General features: G+C 45.3%; 1 protein-coding gene across 2 annotated transcripts in view; it reads left to right on the top strand.

The window, feature by feature from the left end:
• The first annotated feature begins 7224 nt into the window (after positions 1-7224).
• Positions 7225-24041, top strand: part of PDSS2 (decaprenyl diphosphate synthase subunit 2) — a 193191-nt gene continuing 176374 nt past the window's right edge. Inside the window, exon 1 of one of the 2 annotated variants that reach the window (XM_090037571.1) lies at positions 7225-7754. In XM_090037571.1, the coding sequence (XP_089893697.1) occupies positions 7498-7754 (257 nt within the window). In that variant the 5' untranslated portion in view covers positions 7225-7497. The remainder of the gene's footprint in view (positions 7755-24041) is intronic. The other variant, XM_090037561.1, reaches the window with a different exon arrangement.

Below are 24041 nucleotides of genomic sequence, written 5' to 3'. Positions count from 1 at the left end.
TAAACCGTGTCCACATAAATTGTAAGAATTGATTCAAGTCATGTTATTCAACTTGAAGTAGGTGGCTCAGTTTTTTAAAGCATTTTTTATCATATAGTCAGACCTAGAGTAATCAAAGTTGTTTTCTTACATGTCTGTTCCAGTTGAACTTATGTCATGATGGAGCCACAGGTTAAAGGAATCTCATGGCTAACCATGCCCCTGACCTCTCAGGGCTTTAAGGTTCATCAGTAAACAGACAGCTATTGCGAAGTCTGTTTGGTGCTTGTGTCTTGTTCTGTGGGTGGGCAACTGGACTCTGCAGCAGCTGAAATTTTCAGGTAGATTTCAAGTAGTACTAGGGTGAGAAATGTACAGATATCAAGAGTGAAGGTAATAAAGCACGAGCAGTTTTGCAAAGCTGTTACTTGAAGGGAAATAGCTCATGTTGTCCAGGAGAGAGTCCAAACTTCTGGCTGTTGCTGCCAATGATTGTCTAATGTAAAATGCATGAACAAACCTGGAAGCAGGGCCCTGGAGCCCAGAACTCTCTCAGGAGGGTATCTCTTACAGACCTACAGAGTGATGCTCTTGACTCCATGAATCTTGCACACCTGGCTCCCCAGTATCAAGAGGAGAGGTGGTAGTCCTCTCTACCCAGTCTAGCCTGTAGCCTGGTGGCTAAAGCACTCTTCTAGGAAGTAGAAAGTATGGCTTAAATCCCCTTAGATGAGGGGTCCTAGAAGGTAGGACTCCTACTCCCTTGGTAAGTGGTCTAAACACTAGGCTACTGGGCAAAAAGTAGACAATACCTTTAAACCAATAGTGAATGTGGAGTGGTTAGCTGTAGGCCCCCTCTACATGTTACGGGTATCACACAATTAACTGGTTAATTGTGCAATTACCTTAAGACCAGTTACATGTGCAACCTACTTATCACACAATAAAAAGCTCCAACCAGTTATAAAGTTAGAATTAAAAAATGTGTACTAACTTTGTAGCAGATTGCTATTGAGCTTTGATTTGCACATGTACCCTGTGGCTGGCAACCCCTTTAGCTGACAGGGCTGCCAGCTGCAGGGGTGCACCAAGCCTAGTGTGAAAACCTGGACCCTGGGGATGACAGCCAAGATCCACCAGGGGGATCCAAATAATCGTCTCAGGGGTCTCACCTCCACCTCACCCAAGCCCCAGGAATCACAGCTGCTGTGATTCCCAGGGCCAAGGGGTTTCATGTACCCCTGTGCTTGGGAGACCATGGCTGCCACAATCCTCCAACCCTGGGAGTGTGGGGGGCACCCCTGCAGCTGGAAGTCCCTTAACTGAGGGGGCTTCCAGGCATGGGTGTTTGCTTCTTGCTGGTACAGGGGGAGCCAGGGATTAAGCTCACCATGCACCGGCAGTAAGGTGTAATGGGATTTAATGTACAATCCCACAATCACACCTCCTGCCATGCATGTCTGGCACATATGGCATGGCAGGAGGTATGATTGTTTGTATTATGCATTAGATCCCATTGTGCCTTTACCTGCATGTGTAGAGGGGACCTTATACTGATATCAGTATTGTTTCCAGTTAAGTGTCCTGGTTTAAATGCAGGCAAGGTTCTTTGAGTAGATGTGATATCCTTTATTAGACCTACTGAGTAGTTGGAAAAAAGTTCTTAGCAACCTTTTGGGTGCAGTCACCCTTCTTTGGGTGTAGGAAATTCAGATGGACATCTTTCACTCTAAATTGTTCAATTCAACATACCTGAAGGGAGATTATAAAGGAGATGGAGATATCTTTTCTCTGTGGCAGTCGGGAACTGCCCGAAAAGTAATGGCCTAAAACCACAGTAGAGGAAATTTAGTTTGGAATTTAGAAAGAACTTTCTGACTATGAGAGGGGTTAAGTGTTGGAACAGGCTACCTAGAAATGTTGTGGAAATCTCCAACCCTGGCAATTTTCAAGAGCAGGTTACACAGATACTTGGCTGTGATGCTTTAGTCAGTGATGATCCTGCTAAGAGCAGGGGGCTGGATTAGATGATTTTATGAAGTCCTTACCAGTTCTACTTTCCTATGGTTGTGTTGCGAGATGATGAAGATGCTTATGTGTAGCCTTGAGTCATGTGCCTAAGGGGAAGACCTGAGGGGGGAGTATGAGTTCAGAGATACCCTTGTGATTATCATTTCTAAATGGTTATTTGTTAACTTCCTCTTGAGCACCTAAATAAATAAATAATAAAGTAATTTGTTTGCAAATATCTAGTTGGTCTAATAAAAGATATCACCTCTTCCACAAGTTTTGATTGCTTAACACCTAGGCACTCTGAATTGGGTTTGGAAAGTGCCTAGGTTCTTCCCTGGAATCCTATAATTCCCAGCCTGTTAATATGGACCATCCTTGTCAGGCATGAATATTTTAGGTGTTTGCCATACCTAAATGGAGGTATCTATATGGTAAGTGTGGCCCATAGCATACAGTTGTTATGCTGTTTTCATATTTGCTATTCTAATTTACCTAGACATTGAACTATTTTAGATAAAAGTAAGTATGTAAGATTCTGAGGCCACATATTCCTCAATCACATGCGTGTGTCCTTGCAGAAGTTACACTTGAGACCGAGGTATGGAAAATGTTTCCAGAGTTCTCTCATAGTAGAAGATTGACAGACTGGTAGTAGCGGTGGTCTTTGATGTTTTCTCATTTATGGTAGTCCAGAGCACACTGATGCAAACAGAAATGTCTCTCATCAACTTAGATCTTTGTTCCTCAAGCTTTGATGCTGGCTCCCCTGCAGTGGCTTCTTTCTCTTCATGGGGAGGCTTAACAAAATCAGTTGAAAATGAAGAAAGGACTTTATTTTTTCTCTCTTGTTTGATTCTTTACACTTCAGATTAACTAGAAGCAGAGGAGACTATTGCATACTCAGTGAAAATACTCAGTGGAATATTGAAAGGAGTAAGGCAACAAGAGAAAAATGAATAGCCATCCTGTCCAAATCAGACTTGAAATACAGTAAGAAAAGCAAATTCAGATGTTTTTTGGAAACAGATACTCACAACTCTAAATTATAGGTGGTGCAAGCAACAAAGTGAGTTGAAGCGGTTGTCCATTCGTTTCCATTCTAAGACCCTGTTTTCAGGAACTGTGTCAAATTAACAATTTGGGATGAACTTTTCCTTGATAGATGTCTGTTTTTATTTCAGCAAAAATGGTTCATCCATTTCTCAGAATAAGGTTAGGGAAAATATGCTGTTTCAAGTAAGCTAAAACAGTGGGAAACCTTTTTGTTAGGTATGCCACAAGTTAGCCCTGCGCACTCCCCCACTACCACTCTAACCCCTTTACTGTCCCTGATCTTGTCCTCTGCTTTCTGCTCCCTGCCTTGTCCCCTGCCCAATCTGCCGCATGCCACGCGGTCTCAGAGGCTGCCGGTTCACTTGTGGCAGGCATGCTGCAGGTTGGTCAAACCTGACCTATGCAGTACAGTCAGCACAGATGCCTCAGTGAGCTCACAGAGCCATTGATCCACAACTGCACCAAGATCCATGGGAGCTCCTTTGCAGAGTGGGACAGACACTTCCTGCACCCACACTCATTCCATGCTCTTCCATAGTGTGCACCACAGAAGACCCAGCCTCAATGTAACTCATCGTCAGGGGAGACCAGGTTCACTCCTGTCTATGGGTAGAGCCAGGATTTTGAAAAAGAGGGTGTGGAAAGTGTGGTGTATTATCATTTTAACATGACTGTGGGGGGGGGGGGGTTGGCAGCGTTGACCGCTGTGTGTCGCTGTTCCTCCTCCCCCCACTCGGGGACCGTCTCCTGCTCGCAGCGGTCATTCCCTGACTCTCACGCGCTGTTGACTCGCCTGCCACGACTTTGATGGTTCTGGTTCAGTTCCGACTGTACGGCGCGTGTTGGTCCAGAACTGGGACTTGCTGCGTGTGCAGGGTCCTGCGTTGCTGAGGGCTCCTCCTCCCCTACACCCTCGCCCAGGCCTCCAGTAGCATGACCGCCTGCCTAGGCCGGCCACGTCACAATGCCAGTCCGAGCTTCTGCTTAGTAGAAGCAAATTATCTTGACCGTCACCCTCAGGGATTTCCCCGTTGAGGGGGAGTCCGCCTCCTCCCTGCAGGCGTGCCAACGTCACCCTGGGTAATCCGGGGTTAAGACCCCACCCCTTCATTCCCTTCCGGGCACTCCTCTGCCCTAATTAGGAATTCTCGGGGCACTGCCGCCCCATGCTCTGCACCGGCAGTGCTCCCCTCCTACAGTTTATACGGTAGCTGGGCGTCTGCCGGCGCCAGCCGCTCCCAGCGGCCTCAAGCAGTCCGGAGCCACGTCCAGCCGACTCCCTCGACTCACCAACCCTGTTGGGGCTTGCCCTTGCCCCAGAAGGTCCTACAGCCTCCGCGGGCGGCTCGCCTCCGCCTCCGGGGGCTCTCTCCGGAGGCAGCTCCTCCATCCCATCCTTCCGGTTCTGCCGCCTCTTCGTCCAGCTCTGGCGCCTCTTTTATGTGGCTGCCATCCGTTCCGGGCCTTCTCTCTTCCAGGGCCCTGAAAGAGGTCAGTTTCCGCCTGGTGTGTTGAGTCTGCGCCCGGTGGGCTTGCCTGATGACGCCGGGACTGGACAACTCCGAGCCCCCGGGCTCCTTACCTCCCTCACAATGACACACATTTTTCTCTAGTTAAAACTAGAAGCTTTACTATGTTAGGGACCAAGTACTATATTATGCAGTTTAAGATCAAAGCAAAAGCAAATATTACTTTATTGGAATGTGCACTAATTTGCTATCTTATATATTAAGTTAAAAAACACAATAAAACTAAGAAAAAATGGTCAAAATAATCAAAATATAGTTTCACTAGTCCTGTAGTCATTATAGTTAAATGTACATCTCTTATTCAAATTCGTAAAACAAAATCTAGTCTTACTGAGCATCTTGATAATGCCTCCAGTACTTCCCTGTCAGTCATTTCTACATCTGACTTAATATTACTACACCTGAATTAAGGTATTTAGCTAGAACTAAAAGCAGTCTGCGGGGTTGTGAAAGAGAAGAGAGATATTACCAGGTACAGTTAACAGCAAAATTGCAGAAGAAAGGATAGTTTGAATAGTGGAATATCAAGAATATCAAGACCATTAAAAAGGGGAGAGGGTCATTAATACCTGTGGAGTCTTTACAGAGATTAGCAGGAGTTAGATTATAATGATTTATGAAGTCAATGGACTCCTTCAGCACTGCCAGAATAGAAATGCCACTGCCCCTCCCAGGCAGTTTTCAAATTTGGGTAGGGCAGGAATCAAACAGGAGTACAACTGCATCACTGCCCCCCTCCAATCTGCCCCATGTCCTTTCTCCCTCCCCTGTGCTAAAAAAAATCAAACCAGCATTTCACCAAGATGTCTTAATACCTTCAAGTTCTAGAGTTGAAATTTGTCAAGGGATGTGTCCTCTAGTCAAGGGGGCACTTCTCTTGCTATTCTTCTTGTTGGGGGGAGAAATTGGGACAAATTATGAAAATCTCAGAAAATTTGAGTTTGTTTTGTGTGCCACAGAGACTGACAGCTAAATTATCTGAAGATTTCAAGGCCATTCACAGAACTAAACTGTTAACAATCACAGGAAAACCCACCAGCAAAATGTGTGCTTCCTCACTCACAAGGGTGCCCGCTTCCTCACTTTCTGTGGAGGGTACCCTACACCAGGGATATTCAACCCCCAGCCCCCATCCATCCCCTGGTGCTGTGCTATTCTGTGTATTGGGTTTGAAACTTTGGTGGCACTGCTCCCCTGCTACCGAATTTCCCAGGCCCAGATTAGGCATGCAAAGCAGTGCATGGTCAGTCCTGGCACACAGGGCTAGACATGGGTGGGGCAGGGCACCAGGGCCCAATTCTGGCATGCAAGGTCTGATCCCAGCATGCAGGGTTGGTTGGGAGCAGTTTGGGTCTTTTTCTGATATGCTGGGTTAGGTGAGGCCATGCAGGTCCTTATCTGGACATGTCTGGCCAGATGGAAACAACACAGGGCTGATCTGGGCACATGGAGCTCAATACAGTCTGTGACTGGCTTCATATCGCTTGTCTGGCCTGAGGGGCCAAAAGGTTGAGCATCACTGCCCTACTTGGATACAAGTTAGTTTCAGGTAAGCACTAGTGGATGAGGTTGGTGCTTTGGACCTACAGGTATCATATTGAAAAAATCATTTGAGAGCCAGTAGGATTGCACAAGAAGGATTCCTCCCCCCCTGCTTTCCTTAAAAACTAAAAAAAAATCCCTATAAGACTATGCACTCACACTTTAAAAGCTACCAAGGTTATTTTCCATGCTGCCTTATTGGGACCTCCCTTACACACAGGTGTTACACACAGTCTTGCTATTTTTGCCTTGTGTAGGGCACAGGACAGCCACCCCTAGGAGCTGTTCCAGAAGATGGAGGCACTGTACTGGGGGTGGGGGGGCAACCTTGTTGACGGCTATCCTACAAACTAGCCCTGCACCCTCCTGGAGTGCCACCCTGATCTTCTCACCCTGCTTGCTCTGCTTTGTTTCCTTCCTTGGCCTGATATGCTGCTCTGCTTTATCTCCTGTCCAGGGCTGTCCTTTGGGGAAAGACAGGGGCAAATTGAGCTGGGCAGAGTGGCCATGACCCCACCCCACACAATGTTAAAGGAGCTTTCCACAGGCTGATTTGCCCTGGGCCCCACACCCGCCTATGGTCATCTCTAGTCCTGCCTGATGGTTGCTTGCTGCTCCTTGCCCTGCTTTCCCTGCTACTCTGCTCACTGCTCCCTACCCAGTGCCCCCTGCCTGATCTGTGGTTTGCTTGCCACTCCCTGCCTGCATTCTGCACCTGATCTGCTGCTCCGCCCGCTGTTCCCCACCTGCATCCCTCCTCATCTGCTCTACTCACTGCTCCCTATCCTGTGTCCCCTGCCTGATCTGTTGCTTTGCTTGCTGCCCCCCACCCCTCATTCCCCACCTGATCTGCCGCTAGCTTTGCTGCTCCCCGCCCTCTCTGCCTGACCCCACCTACACGGAGAAACTCAGCCCTCAGGGCGCGAGCCCCCCAACCCAGCTCTCCAAGGGCCTCGCAGCCGCCCAATAGAAAGTGGGGGGGGGCGGGGCTGGGGGCGACCCAATAGGAAGCGGAGGGCGGGGCGGGGGACCCAATGAGAAGCGGGAGGAGGTGCAGGGTGGGGGTGGGGTTGGGTAACGAAGCTCCACCTCTTCCAGGGAGCGGGAGGTGAAGAGCTTGCGGCGCTCTGCGCCCCTCATCCCTGCTCGAGCCGTAAAGCGAGGAAGAGCGGGGCGGACCCTGTTATCCAACCTGTGCTCCTGCTCTACGGCTTGCCGTCTTTTGCGACAGCCAAGATGGCGGCGCCCAGGGCACAATGAGGCCGGCCGGCTCACAAACAAGGCGCTGCCGGGGGGAGGCGGCGGCCGCGCATGGTGGTAGTGACAGTCCTGCCGTCGCTGTGGGTCCGGACAGCGCACGGCGCTGAGGGAGGCCGAGGCTATGCGATCCCTGCAGCTGCTGCGGGTGCTGCGCGGCGGCGGCCGGGCGCGGGCGGCAGTGGCGGGGCGGCGAGGGCTGCTGTCGAGGCCGGGCTCGGCCGCGTCCTGGAGCAAAGTGGTGTCGGAGGCCGAGAAGCTGGTGGGCTACCCCACCTCCTTCCTTAGCCTGCGTTGCCTCCTTAGCGACGAGCTCAGCAACGTCGCGCTGCAGGTCCGCAAGCTGGTGGGCACCAAGCACCCGCTGCTCAGCACCGCCCGGTAAGCGCCGCCGCTTCGGCCCCCGCCCGGACTCGCCGGCTCTGAAACGGGAGATTATCGTATTGGAAGCTCGAAATTATCGTGCTTGCTGAAAAACTACGCTTGAAATGTGCAAATAAGTATGCAGATTAGTCTTTTCCTTCACTTGGTGTTGCTCACTGTAAGTGCCCAGTGAGGGAGTGATAAGTGGATATAAGTTGAAGCTTTTCTTGTTGCGAGGCCAGCGGTCATAAGAAAGTGTTGACAGCAAACCCATACTTACCTGGTAGGAGAAAAACCATGACCACTAAGGTGGTTTTCTTACTTGCAGGGGTAGTACCCTGACCAAGGTAATGCATACTTACCCTCCCACTTTCACTTCCTTCCAGTAGGAAGATCCCCGCATTATGCTGACTTCATGGAAATGGGAGACTCCTCCCTAGTTTGCCCCTGTGGCCATACAGTTGAGGGCGAGTGAAACTGGAGGCATCCAAAGCCCAAGCCTCTGGGCTTAGGCTTGGGCTTGCATTTAGGATGCCCACCAAATGATTTGGAAGCATCTGAAGCCCCAGGTGGGGGTGGGAGATGTTTGCTGGTAGCAGGGCTTCATTTGGTTCTTGAATGACTCATGGCTTTGGAATTGATTTGGCTTATTTGACTTGGGGGACACGATTTTCCTTTAAAATTCCACCCCACCCCCAAACCGTGCACCCCTCCCAAAGTCAGTTAAGACTACTGCTTTTCAGCCTCTTGTGGGCTAAGATCAAGTGGGGGCATCTATATCCCAAGACCTCCAGGCTTGGGCCTGCACCTAGGATGTCTGCCAGTGGATCTGGAAGCATCTGAAGTCCCAGAGTGAGAGCCTGCGATGGAGGATGCTGTCAGTTGCAGCCCCCTACATGGTGTTTAGAATGATTGAATTCTGCCTGCTCAATTGATACGGTTTTTGGAATTCTTTGAATTCTGCTCAGTTGATAAGATTTGGAACTGATTTGACCTGGAACACAAAATACATTAATAAAAAAATTTATATTTCAAGGCAAGCAGTCATAGAAAAGTGTTAACAGTAAACCTGAAAGTCAGTTGAGACTACCTGAGAGTGACTTGGGTTTTGCATATTACTTAGCTGCCTCAAATTATTGTACATTTTGAACACTTCTACTATCAATTGTACATTTATACAAAGATTTAAATTGCTGTACAAATATGGTAATTATCATATGTTTGGCAACACTGCCTCAGCCTAGCCAGTACTCATCCTTCTAATGGCTCCCAGGGCTGGGGGGGAAATGCTGAGAACATGTGGGCAATAGCTTCATTCAGGCGTGAACCACCAGGCCTGCCCTGCCCCATCCCGCAAGGAGAGCAGTTGTGTGGTATCTTTGACTCAGCTTAGAGCCCGGCCCTGTCTCTCGTGGGGGTCCTGGCAGCACCAAGCACAGCAGCCCCTACTGCCTGCCGGGTTTCCTGGAGCAGAGCAGCAGCCTATGGCTTCATACCAAATGGGGCTTGTCTCAGCAGTTGCACTATTTTATTTCATGATTTAGGAAACAAATTCTCTTCATATGGTTTTACATTTTGCAGCCACAGGTGATCATCTTTATACCACATGGAGAATGTGATAGCTCATTTTCTACATGGTCTTCATCTTTTTATTTACTGAAGAGAAAGATGCCAAGAGGCATTTCACCAACTGCTGCCTGCAAAAGACTGATGTATAATCTTTCAGGAAAAAGGATTTGGGAACCATGCATCTAGGAACAGGACAATGTTTTAGAGCTGGTGTGATTTAAGTTTGTTCAGAGCTTGGAGTGACAGGGTTGACCTTGGAAGGGGTTGTGGGAGAGGAGGAGGGGAGGGAGAACTGGCACCCAAATGAGCCAGTTGGCATCCTGTGCAAGGCTGAGACATACATGATGCTAACTTTGAGCTGTGCAGTGTTAATTAAATGGGTTTGAGGCAGGAGATGTCACTGGCATGTATGCTTTTGCTACAAACTACAGGCCTTTCTGCATAGGTCGCAGTCTACAAGAATGGATTTTTGACTTCTGCCCTTTTGCATGTCTTTTCCTTTAAAAATGTTACTACTTCAGTATGAGGAGCCATGATTTTCTAGGTTGAGCTCTTTTATTGGACTAGTTGGGATAAAGTCAGGCTGGCTTTTGGCTGCAGGCTGTTGTGGCTCCATTGAGTCAGGTGGGCTTTTGACTGCAGGCTGTTGTTTTGCATTTGAAAACTTGTCTAACATTATCCCAACTACATAGTTGGTCAAATAATTTTGCTTACCTATTTAATAGCTCCAGTTATAGGATTGGAGAAATGATCAGAAACATTAAAGCAGCCTCAGAGCTCAACAAAAATGAGCTGACAAGGTTCCTGAACACATGTTATCACTCAGGCTTTTTGGTTCCATGTCACAGGGAAGTGGGGGTGGCTCCTGCTGCTGCACACACCCTGTGAGGGCACATTTATCGGCCACATCAGGCCGATTTCCAACATGGTCAATTTTCTTTATATCAGTGCCAATCCCAATATTGGATGGATGTATTGGTGCACTTCTAATCCAAATGTATGCAACATGAGGAAAAAATTTACCATGCTTGTTTGCATTAGGAACACTTTTAAAAGATCATGTGTACATAACATTCATCCAAACATATCTATCTATCTATCTATCTATCTGTAAATGTATATAATAATATATATAATACATCTATATAATTTTTAATCAATTTTTTTTTTATAAATATAACCTACACAATTGTTTGTTTTGGGGGGCCTGCCTGCCCCTCCCTGTGCAGATCCAGGGGCATATACCTCTCCCCCCACATGCTCTCCTGGACAAGCGGCAGGAGCCGCCAGATGAGCCCCTCCCTCACCATGGGGCTCTTGATCTGCTTCCCTACACCCCTTCCCTTCCCACTCCCCGTCTGCCACACCAGACTTACCAGCTGGATGCAGCTTTGTAAAGTCAAAACCCAGGTTGCAAGGTTGAAACAGGGTGTCAGTTTATAAATGTCTTAAGTGCCATTTGTCATCACTGAAAAAGTCGTAAGTCGAGGACTTCTTGTATAGGCTTTTGATTTTTTTTTTTTTTTTTAGACAAAGCCGGCACGGTGATCAAGCTGGCATCTGAAATAAAGGACAATGAAAAGTCATTCTACTGGTATGTGGGGAGCAAGAAAAAATCGAGCTCCACTGTGGGACCCCTACTGAATATGGAGGGACAGCCCACAGTTGATCCACACAAAAAGGCAGAGCTCCTGAATGAATATTTCACATGGGTATTCCAGAAGGCTAATGGGAGCTGTGCATCCATCTGGAGGCCCAGAGAGCATGGGGAAGCCTATAGACAGCATGAAATTGGTCCCAAAAAGGTGAGAGTCCTCTTAGAACAATTGGACATTTTCAAATCCACTGGGTCAGATGACCTACATCCAAGAGTCCTGAAAGAACTGGCTGAACTCATAGCAGGGCCATTGGCAAAGATATTCAAAAAATCATGGAACTCATGGGTGGTCCCAGAAGACTGGAAGAGGGCTAATGTGGTGCCCATCTTTAAGAAAGGAAGAGGGATGACTACAAACTACAGACCAGTCAGTTTGACTTCAGTCCTTGGAAAAACTTTTGAAAAGATTGTTAAAGAGGCCATCAGTCACAAGCTTGTGACTGACAGAGTATTAGGAGACAACCAGCATGGCTTTGTGGAGGGTAGATCATGCCTGACAATCCAGGTGTCCTTTTATAGCCAGGTAACTAACCAGCTGGACAAGGGTCACAAGGTAGACATCATTTACTTAGATTTCAGTAAGGCTTTTGATTCCGTCTCCCTTGAAATTCTTACAATCATACTGGAGGGTACTGGCCTGGACCAGCCTACAGTGAGGTGGGCGGATAACTGACTTAGAGGCCAGTCCCAGAGAGCTGTAACTGATGGGATGGCTTCATCCTGGAGGGCTGTCTCCATTGGTGTTTCACAGGGATCAGTGCTTGGACCCATGCTTTGTAAAATATGTATTAATGACTTGGATGAGGGGGTGGAATGCTCCATGATTAAGTTTGCCACCGATACCAATCTGTGGGGAAATATGGGCACACCAGAGGATAAGGTAAAGATCTAGTATGACCATGACAGACTGATTCTATGGGCTGATCAGAATCAGATGAGGTTCAACAGGGAAAAGTGCTGGGTCCTTCATATGGGTAGGAAGAACCTTCACCACAACTGTAGAATAGGCAGTAGCCCACTGGCTGGCATGGCATCTGAATGGGACCTGGGAGTCGCAACTGACCACAAGATGAATATGAGCCAACAGTGAGGGAGTCACCAGCAGGGTAAATAAAACTCTGGTGTGCATCAGCTGATGTGTTGCCGACAGATCCAAGGAGGTGCTTCTCCCTCTACTCAGCATTGGTGAGGCCACAACTGGAGTACTGTGCTCAGTTTTGGGTGTTGCACTTCAAGAAGGATGTAGATTAACTCTAGAGGGTGCAGAGAAGCACCACCTGCATGATTAGGGGCCTAGAGATAGGCCCTATTTGGAGAGACTGAGAGCTGGTCTTGTTCAGTCTGGATAAGAGGAAGCTGCAAGGTGACATGATAGCTGTCTGCAAATATGTCAGGGGGGGACACAAGAATCTGAATGAGCAACTCATCAGGAAGGTACCCCTTGAGAGGACAAGGATCAATGGTCACACACTAATAGAGGGAAGATTTAGGCTGTACATAAGGAAGAACTTCATCATAAGGGTAGCTAGAACCTGGAACACACTCCCAGCAGAGGTAGTGTGTCAGTCGCCAGTCCTTGGAGGTGCTCAGGAAGAGGCTGGATGAGCGTCTTGTTGAGCTAATTTGAGCTCTTTAACCTCCTGACTATATCAGGGAACCAGACTTAATGATATTACAGGTCCCTTCCAGTCCAGTGACTCTCTGACTCATTTTTATTTTACTACAGTCTTCAACAGATACACCCCAAAATATAAATGTAGAGTACATGGAGCTTTTGGCTTTTATAAAAATATTGGAGGAGGAAACTTTTTCTTGTGTCTTTTGTAGAACTTAGTTATACTACCATACAGAAGCTTACGGCATTTCTTAAATTTTCAGAATCATTTGTCTTCTTCAAACTCCATAGACAAAATGTAATGTCCCATCTACTGTGAAACAGAGCTGAGGGACCTGATTTAATGTATTTCATAATGGTAGTGTATAAGAGTCTTGCAGGGTTAAATACCAAATTTTAGTCTGTTATGATAGGAAACCGGTAGGTCCTGTCTGCAACAGACTGGGACTGGGTCTTTGTTTCCTTAAAATGTGTAGATCAGTAATACTCATGAGTTAGATCCAAACTGGTCCCTTGCAGTGGAACAAGCGATGGCACCATTAACCTCTGCATGTTCCTGAGCTGCAGGGATTAATGCACCTGTCATGTACCCATCTGGCACCGATACGTGTCCAATGATGTTCTTTGTGTTTTGTCCCCTAATTCCCAACACTTTCAGGAGCCCTGTTGTCCATATCTTGGAATAGTGCTCATATGTTAGAATGGTGAGGCGATGGAATAGACTGCCTGGAGAAATTGTGGACTCTCCATCACTAGAGGCATTCAAGAAAAGGTTGAACAGCCATTGGTTGTTCATAATCTAGGTGTAGCTATGCCTATGTTCTACTATGGGTATTTCCCATGCTTCTGGGCTTTGCTGGTTGCCTCTATTCCCTCCCCACCGCTGTTTTTGTGGGGCGGGGGGTTAACTAAATGTGTCAGGGTGTTTTTAAGCTGTCTTCAAAGGCATTAGGTGTTGGCTCCAGCTGGGGATTTGGACTGGGATGTGCCAGTGCTCCCACTGGGACTTAGCTGGAGGTTCCTGGCTAGAGGTTCTTGCTCCTGTGCTTTGGGTCACACTGATCACCATATATGAGGTCAGGAAGGAATTTTGCCCTATGATCAGATTGGTATGGATGTTGGAGGTTCTTGCCTTCCTCTGTGAGGGGCCTGGCCCTCTATCTAGAATCTCTTGAGCAGTGGTCTCCAACCTCTTTAAGTATAAGATCACTTTTTGAATTAAAGTCCAACCTAGGGTCTACTGTGCACTGCCACCCCCACCAAGCAGGTCAGTCTGTGTGGGAGGGAGGGGGTGGGAAGAGGTGGCAGTTCAAGGCCCCTGCAGTGAGGCAGGCAGTGGGGGAGAGAAGAAGGGGCAGGGTAAGTGTGGTGGTAGTATCGGACCCTGGGCAGCTCATCAGGGGTGTGTGTGTGTGTGTGTGTGTGTGTGTAGGCTCTTGCTGCTGCACTCACCCTGACAGGCCCAGGGGGCATGTGCCCCCTGATCTGTGTGCTGGGCGGAGGCAGCTGCCGCTGCACTTCACGCCCTGAGCTCTGCTTTGGGAGTGCTCTGGGAGCAGTGTGATGCCATGTGAGTCCCATGGCGGGGCTGAGCTTCCTTCCCTGCTCGCCCAGCAGTGGGATGCATGTGGTGTTGCACCGCTCCTGGGGCAGCTGCATTGGGGTGCAGCGTGCAGGTTCAGTGCCTCCGGCTTGCGCACAAATGTCAGGGGGGCACATGCCCCCTGGGCCTCTGTCAGGTGTGAACAGTGGCAGGAGCACCCCTGCATCCTTGGACAAGCTGCCTGGGTTCCTATTCTCCCACCATCTGGCCTGGCCGGGGCACCGCTCACCTCAGCACCTGCTCTTGCCTGTGCCCCACTCCCTTCCTCACTGCGGGGCCTCGATTTGGCCCCTGCCCTGTCCCTCCCACAGAGATGACCTGTTGTGCTGGGAGGGGCGTACATGTGCATGCACACAAGTACTTGGCACCCCCAGCCTCAGAATGACTGGCAGAGGCTCCGTGATCAACCAGTCGATTGCGAATGGCTGGTTGGTGACCACTGCTCTTGAGCATATATTAACAGTCTTTTATAGAAGTGGGATGTTAGCTGCCTTGGTGATTGTTTTACCTGTGGTAGGTTCGGGTGTTAAGTCTTTTGTTGTGTCAGGCTTGATGGCAGTCTTATGAGAAGTTTAGATTATGGATTTTTATGGGATAGTTTGAATGGGGATGATCCTGCCTCAAGCAGGAGGTTGAACTAAATGACCTCTGGAGGTCTCTTCTGGCCCTTCTTCTCTATGCTTTTATGATCTTGGTTACCTCTGGCATGGATGATTGGGATTTGGTTGGTAAATATATGCTTGATCATAAATGTTGGTTTACTATTTTAGGCATTGGGATTAAAGTGGAAATGTAACATAAACTAAGGTCCTTACTTCTGAGGTACTGTATCTATTTGGGGAAAGTTATACTTTTTTCAGTAGCAAAATACAGAACTTGTTTCTAAGTTTTGGGTTTTTTTTCTGATTTCATTATCTCTACTTTATAATGATTGCATGTTAATATATCTCTCTTCTATTGAACATTAACAGCAGGATTATAAAACTTAAGTGCCCAACATATGCTCTGCAGTCATTAAACCACTTTATTTAGATGATTGATACATGATTTAAATCTTTGCTGTATGGCATATCAGTGTATAAGTACTGTAGAAATCCATTAAAGATCCTGGAAGAAAGTTTTGCTTCAACAGTTTGGTTTTTTTTTGGGGTTTTTTTTTTGCATAAAGGGGCAATACTTTAAAATTGCAGAAACAAGTTAATTGGAAGTTATGCTTTTTCATTTTCAAGCATCTGCTCATTATATTATGAACTTTGACCAAATTATTGTCATCTATACAATAAACTAGTTAAGTGGTGGCTGTTCACAGTGCTTTGTTTCTGCTGTCCCATAGTCCTCTTCAGTCTAATGGGTGTAATTCTTGGTTTGTCAGGGTAGGTATTTTCCTGCCTTCATTGCTGTTTGAGCAAAGTGATGCTATTCCTGAATTGGTGGTGCCCTGTTACTGAGGTGAAATGGGTAATCCTGTTACATTGAAATCTGTTTAACTAGGAATCTGGGTATTCAGTTTTCCATTTACTATACATGTTTTCAGTTTGCTGAGAGGTGAAGTAAACTTCTTAACACATTGAGTTAACCTTAGAGTTGTGTGGGCTAATAGGAGATAAAGTTTGAAGCTGCCTTACTGTTTTACCTGTGAAGCAAGGAGTGTACAATGTCATGTGCAGCACAAGCACTCCTAAAGGGATGTGGTTGTTGGAATTTGATTGATCACATCAGTAATTCAGCTAAAAATTCCTTTACTAAATCTGCAGGTAAGTAGCAGTTCTATAGAGTTACTTTAAGTGAATGGTAAGAAAATATGGTGTTTATACATAACCTGCACCTTTTTGCCCCCCAGAACCTGCTGGGGAAAAATTGGGGTGTACATTATATGCAAGGAAGAGAGGCCTCCCCATGGATCTGAAAATCCTGTAGCAGCATTAGTTGCCGTGGCTCTGGGAGCCTTGACAGCTAACACTGCCACCAGTCCCTCCCTCACCCACCTTCTATTACAAAATTCCCAGACCCATGGAGGGCCATCCTCTCTAACTGCATAGGGCTGGCATGTGGGGTTGGCCCGCAACTGCACTCAGCATGGCAGGTCCAACCCAGCACGTCTCCCAGACATGGTGGCAGGGTCCAGCCTGAATGCTGACTCTAGAGAAGTCTGTCACATTGGGCCCAGTGCACTGAGTCTGGAACTGTGCCACTTCTGGGGCTGTGTGCTGGGTTACAGCCTGCCTTGTGGCTCCTGCCCAGCTCTAGCATGTTCCCACAGCACCGGATACCCAAGCCCTCATGTACGTATCTGTACTCTAAGGAAATATCTTTTTTTCCTTCTTGAGGCCTTCCCAAAATAAAATGTGTCCTGTTTTGGGCGTGTATTATATCGGAATGAAAATGGTATTATAATAAATGCTTAGCTGTATATTAAGTGGCAGTGTTACAGTGCTTGTTAATGATTGTACCAGTGCAATTGCAATTACAGTTTGACTATTGAGAGAGACATTACTGTTGTCCCATACTAGTTGTCTCCAGCAGGTTTAACTCGTACTAGAAAAGATCTCTTCTCTTGCTCTGTTTTATCCTTCCCGGTCCCCTCACCAGATTTCTTATTACATTGTCTTGTCAAATTTAGCCTGAAACTTCTATAGCAACCTATCATCTTTTCCTTAGAAGACAAACCTACTTTTTATCATTAAATCATTTTTTTTAGGAGCTAAATGATAAATTCTTTTTCTGTCAGCTTTTGTAGCCATACAGGAGTCAAGTGGTTAACATACCAATTTCCATGCTATTCTCCAGCCTTATATTAGCATTTAACTTTTTTCTTTCCTCCTCCTTTGCTGAAACCATGGATTTGTGGAGGTTGGATTCATTCTTGTAGGTAAAAATATATAGTATATTCTTGCACACAACCCACTTTTTTCCCCAAAAAACAGCTGCTAGAAATCAGTGTGTGCATTATGTGAGAAATATGGTAACAGCAGCTTCTGTCACTTACCAGGCTAAAACAAAAGTAAAATCTGCATGCAATCCACAGGGAGCAGGGCAAGCAGCAGGTTCTGCCCCCCTGGCAGCTGCCACTAAGATGCAACAGGGGAAGATTGTTTTGTTTTTCCCCTTCATTCTGCTTTTTGAAATAAGGTGCTTATCTTAGTCCAGGGCATGTTTTGTGCAAGAAGACATGGGCACTTAAGTACATCATGTGTTTACATATTAAATTTCTTGCTTCCTCCAATAAGATAGCCGAGGGGCAGGTAATATACATGAGAATACAATACAATAATTTATTACAATTTATAAAGAGCTTTGTTTTTTGGGTGAAAGACAACGTGTAAGTTATTATAAAAGTGAACACTTCTAAATACTGTTATTACAATGTTTACCTTTAATTCAAGTTTGAGAAGTAACACTGTAATCTGAAGAGCACTAGTGAATGTATTTGTAATCCGGTTGCTACTATGTGACTCTTTAAAGCTTTCATTTTTCTTTATTCCTGAATAATGTAGCGTCTTGAACAGATCTTCAAAAAGTGACCTTTATATCTTTTGTTCTTTTAGGCTTTTTGGGTGAAACGGAATTTAGAAAGTTCCCTTTAGCAAAATGAGCAAGCAACTTTATTTTACAGTCAAAGGAAGAAATTAAATGGATTATTTTTCCCTTTCTTTTGCTTTTTAAGTGAACAAGTATCCGTTTTAATATAGGAAATAAGCTGTAATTGATATAAATCTTGTTCTTGGGAAAGATGGTATGAATAACATTTTATTTCGCATCCCATGAGAAAGGTATAGCTTATTGCAGATTGTAAACAGTAAATGTTATGGCCAAGGCACCACTTTTACATAATTGCTAAGTGAAATAACACTTCATAATCATAAAAACATTACAGCATACTGTTTGCTACTTATCCCTTTTATCATTAGTGAGGGTGCCCTGCATTTTAATTCCAAATATATTTGCCTGTCTGTAATAAATCCTAAAATGATAAAATAGGAATGAACAGAGGTTTGTTTTTTTTGTTTGTTTTTTCTTCTGGACTACTGTAAAAATCAAAAACTTGCAGTTTCAGAATTCAAGTGCAGTTTTTGCTCCATGCTGATTGTATACTTTTACTTGTATCCTTTAAGCCACCTAAAGTGACAGACATGGTAGATCAGTGGTTCCCAACCTTTTTTTTCCTGTGCCCCGCTGCCAGGAGCAGAGTGCAGCTGTGGCGGCCCAGGTGCCCAGGAGCTCCTGGCATGCGACGTGGCTCATCTTTTCTGTGTGGCATTGCCAGCATTGCACCTGTGACCCTTGTTAGGGTCACAAACTGGGGTTGGGAACCGCTGTGGTAGTTGGTTCTACTTTGGAAGAATTTGTCATCTCAAAACTTAATCTTCAGTTATAGTAGTGTAAGAGTGATGTTGTAGCAGCAGTGGTCCAGAAATTATGCAATAGGCAAGGATTTCTTAGTGTTATATCTTTTATTAGACCAGCTATCTAGCTGGGATAAAGTTAGACAAGCTTTAAATCTACCCAACACGTTTAAAAAGTGAACTTGGTAACAAAAATCCGTAGACTGGCTGGACACTGAGAACTAAGGATATTGGTTTTTATGGCACATTGTATTTTACTCAACCTCCGAATCCTTTCTACACAGGAAAAGTGGGAAAGAAAAAGGTGCTCCTCCTACCTTTTTGTTAGGTCTTGCTTTATAGTGATAAACTTTTCTTCTGCTAATTGTGTGTCTGCTACCCCTGAAGCTTTCTCGTACTCCCCCCCACCCCCAGCCACCCCTCTGCTATTTTTTTTTCACTTGGCTGTGCATGGTTCCTGTCATAAGAGAACTGGGAAGAGTGTCTTGCATTCAAAAGCTTGTCTAACTTTATTCCAGTTGCACAGTTGGACTAATAAAAGATATCAACCTAAGAAATCCTTGCTTCTCTACTGTTAAAAATATCTGTACCCAAAAACTATAGTGTTGGAAACTACTTCCAGTTTTTCTGTCTGTAATTTGTATAGGTTATCCACAAGCCATCATTATTTGTTAATCACAGTTATTTCATTAAATATAATGAATTTTTACTGTCCATTTTATTGTATTGTTTTGGTGAAAGCTATAACTAAGCTACTAATATCAATCTGTTAATTGTTTAAAAATAATGAAGTAAAAAGGGTAATTTTGATATTTTGGAGCCTTATTGAATTTGTGCTCTTTACCAAAGATGTATGGGCAGCCTGAATTATGAATTACTCATTTATTGCATTAATTCACAATGAATAAGAGTGTACAGATGGGTGATTTATAAACATTAATTTGAGGGCACTAGAATTATACTTGGGGTAGCATTTAGCTTGCAGAATCTTTGCTACTGGTGAGATGACAAGCCAATTTGGCATTAGGGTCCTAGGCCAGGTTTGTAGGGCTGACAATTATAAATCAAGATAAAATTGTCATAGAAACTGTTGACATACAATGTATAAAGATCTATACAGTGGCTGTCTGTAAAGTCACTTTTCAGAACAAAACTGTATTTCAGAATGTAATTTTACTTGCCTGTGTTAATTTAAGATGGAAGGAAAGTTACTGTTTTGCTACTCCTTAGAAACACCATGAGTCCCCAGGAATGGTACAAGACTATTTCTATACCTTTTTCATTGAGTGGCTACAAACCATACAGTGGTACATTACTTAGGATGTGGGCAGGCATAGCGTTTGTAGTGCTACAAATTTAAATGTACAGATGTCTAGCATTGCAAAAATGGCTTACCTGCTACAAAAATCTTCCTCTTGCCAATAATAAAGCATTCCTATTTGAATGTTTTGTAGCTCTGAATGTAATGTCTGTTTAGTTGCGGTATTGCTACAGGAGGGGGCCTTCAGATCAGAGGCATTTCACAGTCCTATGTACTCTCTCCACTCCAGGGAGAAGGGAGGTAGAGTGAATGTCTCAACAGCAATCTGCCATGGTGACCTGTCAAGCAGTTATGCCAGCACCCTGCTGCCATGCTGCAGAATGAGCACTGGTACGAGCTGGGCTACTGTGGCAGTGCCATTGTGGTGGGAGCATGATCTGTTGCCTGTGCTCTCGCAACAGCAGTGGCATTGGCACAAATGGCTGCTACCACTGCCAACTTGGTGGGGTATCTTTGACAGCTACTGCTCTGGTACCAAGACCTGGTCCTGAAGCAGTGGCTGTTTAAAGACTGCCTATCCTTTCCCTTACTGGGAACTGATGGAGGGTGTCAAGAACAGCCCCTGACCCCAATGTCACAGGGGTATGGCAGGTGTGAAAACATCCCCCTATCGCCCCTGGCTGGACAGTGTGCCTTTTGGTCAACTTGACACTCCATTCCAGGTGGGAGGCTATGTTTACATGTTATAGCATTTCTTTTGGTAGCCACAGAAAGTGCTGAGGCATCTTTTAGTGCTACAAGTACATGCCTGTGTGCTGTTTTAGCAGTTTGGCTAGCTGGCCGATCTTGTGGAACTGACTTGGGCTACTAGAACCACAGCACGTCAGTTTTGCTTCTCCAGTGGTGCTGCCCTGCATTCCTCCTTCTGTAGACTCTTCAAATCCTCTCTCCTTTGCATGTAAAACAAATGAACACAGAATTCCTCACTGACTTGGTACAGTTGGTGAGTTGGCTTAAAGGGTGCTGACAGACGCACAGGTCCCTGCTGTAACTCATGGCACTTGGCATAAAGCACCATGAGTTAGAGACTCCCTTCCAACAGACATTTGCCTGTTGTGTTGAGGATGGGGTCAAGGACCAAGCCTCTTGTCTTTCCTGTGATGGGGCTGGGCTGATGCACTGTGTAATCTCCCGCCCCCTTCTCCCCTCCTCCCCCCCCACCCCCCACCAGCTCCTGTGCTGTCTGCAGAAAAGAGCAGGGTGGAACTGCAGGCTTGGGTTTGCCTGGCTTGAACTGAAGGTGAGAGGGTGGGGGGAGTGGCATGAGGTAGAGAAGCTTCTCCCTTCTCCCCCATCCCTTCCTTCAGACAGCACCTGGAGCAGGGCTGGGCTACATTGGAGCAGGGCTGGGCTACATCAGCCCAGCCTCTATCCTGCTGAGAAACTAACCCTAGCAAACAGAAGTTCCCTAAGATGCTTCACTTTGGAGCACCTTCATCTGATCTGCCATTGGATGAGGGTTAATTTGTCATGCGATTGGCCACTTCTAAAGTACTCTGCAGCCATGCACAGCACACGTATAGAGCACTTTTAGGGGGCTGGTCATGAGACAGATATCACGTCTGTCAGCACCCTTAGTGATCCAGCCTGCACAAATGGGGGTCCTTTTCTTCTGCAGCTCAGAGTTGACAGAGCTACTTCTAGCTCTCCAGTATCCTATTCAGTTTTCCTTGAGAATAGTGGGTGTAGGTTTTAATCCTGAACTTCAGAAGTCCTGAGAAACATAGTGTGCATGAAAAATAACTTTTAGTCTTTTTGTTTGCAGGGAACAACTTGGAAATGTAAACTGCAAAGACCTGCACCAGAAGGCAGATATACTCCTTCTTTCCCTAGCATTGGTTCAAAATCATGAGATTTTAAAAATAATATTTTGAGAGGGCCTGACTCATGACTATTTTTGAATCTCTGGAGTTCATAATAAGAAACATATGTCTTTAGGCGGGGAGGGAGTGAAGAAGGGCCGAATTATGTAGACTGCATATGTCAGACACTGGTTTAACAGCCTGTTTAGGTTTTTTGTTGGGGTTTTTTTTCAATTTTTAAATCTGGTCATTCATTAATGATCTTTATTTATGTTTTGGGGTGTAAAAATAGACTAGGTAGTTTCCCTTTGTTTTCTTGTCAAGATCACTTCCCAGTCCATGAAGTAACCAGAGAAGGGCTTGCTACAGTCTTTGCTTTCCTGCTACAGAAGGACTAAATTATTTTGAGGAGGTAGGCAAGAAAATAGCATATTCAGGAAATACACATCAGTGAGGTCAGGACAAGTTCCTGAAAAGAGCAAGAGGCTTGTTGCAGTGTACATTTATTAAGTTACATAGGATGCAACTATACATGATGCTACGTCTCTATGTTTCCCCCGTTATAGTGTACTGCTACAGCAGAGTAGTTGCTAAAAATAACTGTGTGCCATGTATACAGCACAGTACAGGTGGTTACTGCACTGTGCTTTAGTACTTCCAAGAGGAAGTACTAAAGCATGACTTAGTAATAATGTCACTGCAGGGCAACGTGTAGATGAATCTATAGATGTATATGGAGAGATATAGATGGATATCACTTAAAACAAAACAAAAACTTGGGTTTCAGTGGGAAAGTAAAACTGAGTACAGTTTACAAAAGATCAAGTTGTAAAGAGGATGGAACAGTAAGGGCCATTCTCTGCACAATTCAGGGAAGCTGTTTTAAGTCATTAAGAGCAGCATGAATGAAGGTGGCAAGACATTCTTCTGATTTAGACCATGTTGCTTGAATTCTGTCCTTGAACAAGAAATAGAAGGCACATTCATTATATTAAAAAACAGTAATGCCACAAATGGCATATAATTTTCATGTGTGGTAATCGTTTTAAAAACAGGTCATTTTTTCCCCCCAGGGGTGTCCATACGTGTGCTCTGGGGTGGTGGTGGGGGAGGTGGCACTTTAGTTAGCTGTCAGAGCCGCTTTAATTAAAAGCACCTGCAGTGTCACGTATTCAGTGTCCTGCACTTCAGAATGGTGGTGGGCACTTTTAAGCTCATCTGACAAGCTTTAGTTAAAGCACCCCTGCTGCCATTGTGAAACGGGGATGTTGAATACACATGATGTGGAGATTGCGGAAGTGCACTAATTGGCACGCTCCAGCAGACTCCATTAATCGAGTCTGCTCTGATGTGTGCTAATTAGCATGCGTTGGACCAGATGTTCATCATGTGTATAGGTGCCCTAATATTCTTAACTTTCTGGTATCTGGAAGTATCACATAGCTCAATGTTATCGTAAGGAAATATTTCTGGTTCTTGAAAGGGAAACATGTTATCTACTTAAAATGATTTAGACTAGCAGCAGATGCTTGGTAATTGTAGATAGGGTCTCTGTGTGCTCTCCTATGTGGATAACTAGTTGATCTGATACTGGCCTGCAATAAATCATGGGATTTGCTTCACCACTGGGATGCTGGAATTGCAAGAGCCAATTTCTGTATTGTCCCCTTAAAAAGATTAGATTAAAACTTCCTTTCATTATTCCCTTTTTCAATTAGAACAGTTATGACAATCATCAATAGACCCCTTTTTTCTTATCCTTTATTTTTATCATTTTCCTAACTTAAAAATGCAGGTGCCACTTATTTGCCAGTGGCTAATGAGGTAACTTTTTCTGAGAATAGCCAGCAGCATGATACTAAAAATGACAAGTAATATGTCTGGTCAGTTTATAGCTTCTGCCTATAGTCTTCTGACCAGCAGCAAAATTCATGATGAGCTTTTTAAGTTTCACTGAGTTGCTTAGTCTGCAAGGGGCCTCGGAGGCATGGACTCGGTCCTCTGCTGCTGCTAGGTAGGAAGTTAAAACTAGTTTAAATTATTCTTTTATTCTTGTTGCAGCATGGTATAGCAAATTTTATAAAAATGTTTTTCCATCATAGTTTTCAACCTTTTTTCATTTGTAGACCCCTAAAAAATTTTGAAAGGAAGTGCGGAGCCCTTTGAATTTTAAGTGTGGGTATTCTCAAACTTCCGTTTGCTCATAGTTGTCATGTGCAGACCCCCTAGACATAGTCTGTGGACTCCCAGGGGTCTGCAGACCACAAGTGGAAAAAACATGGGTCTATTATGTCACCGTTGGAAACACCAGTCACCTAATGAGGCTCACAAAATTTATCTCTATATCTACATAGGATTGTACTGAAAACATTGACTGACAGTACAACAGTGAAAT

The sequence above is a fragment of the Crocodylus siamensis genome, chromosome 1, assembly GCF_052110815.1.
Source record: "Crocodylus siamensis isolate JL-2025a chromosome 1, ASM5211081v1, whole genome shotgun sequence".
Taxonomy (NCBI): domain Eukaryota; kingdom Metazoa; phylum Chordata; order Crocodylia; family Crocodylidae; genus Crocodylus; species Crocodylus siamensis.
This window is presented reverse-complemented; position numbering and strand designations above follow the sequence as displayed.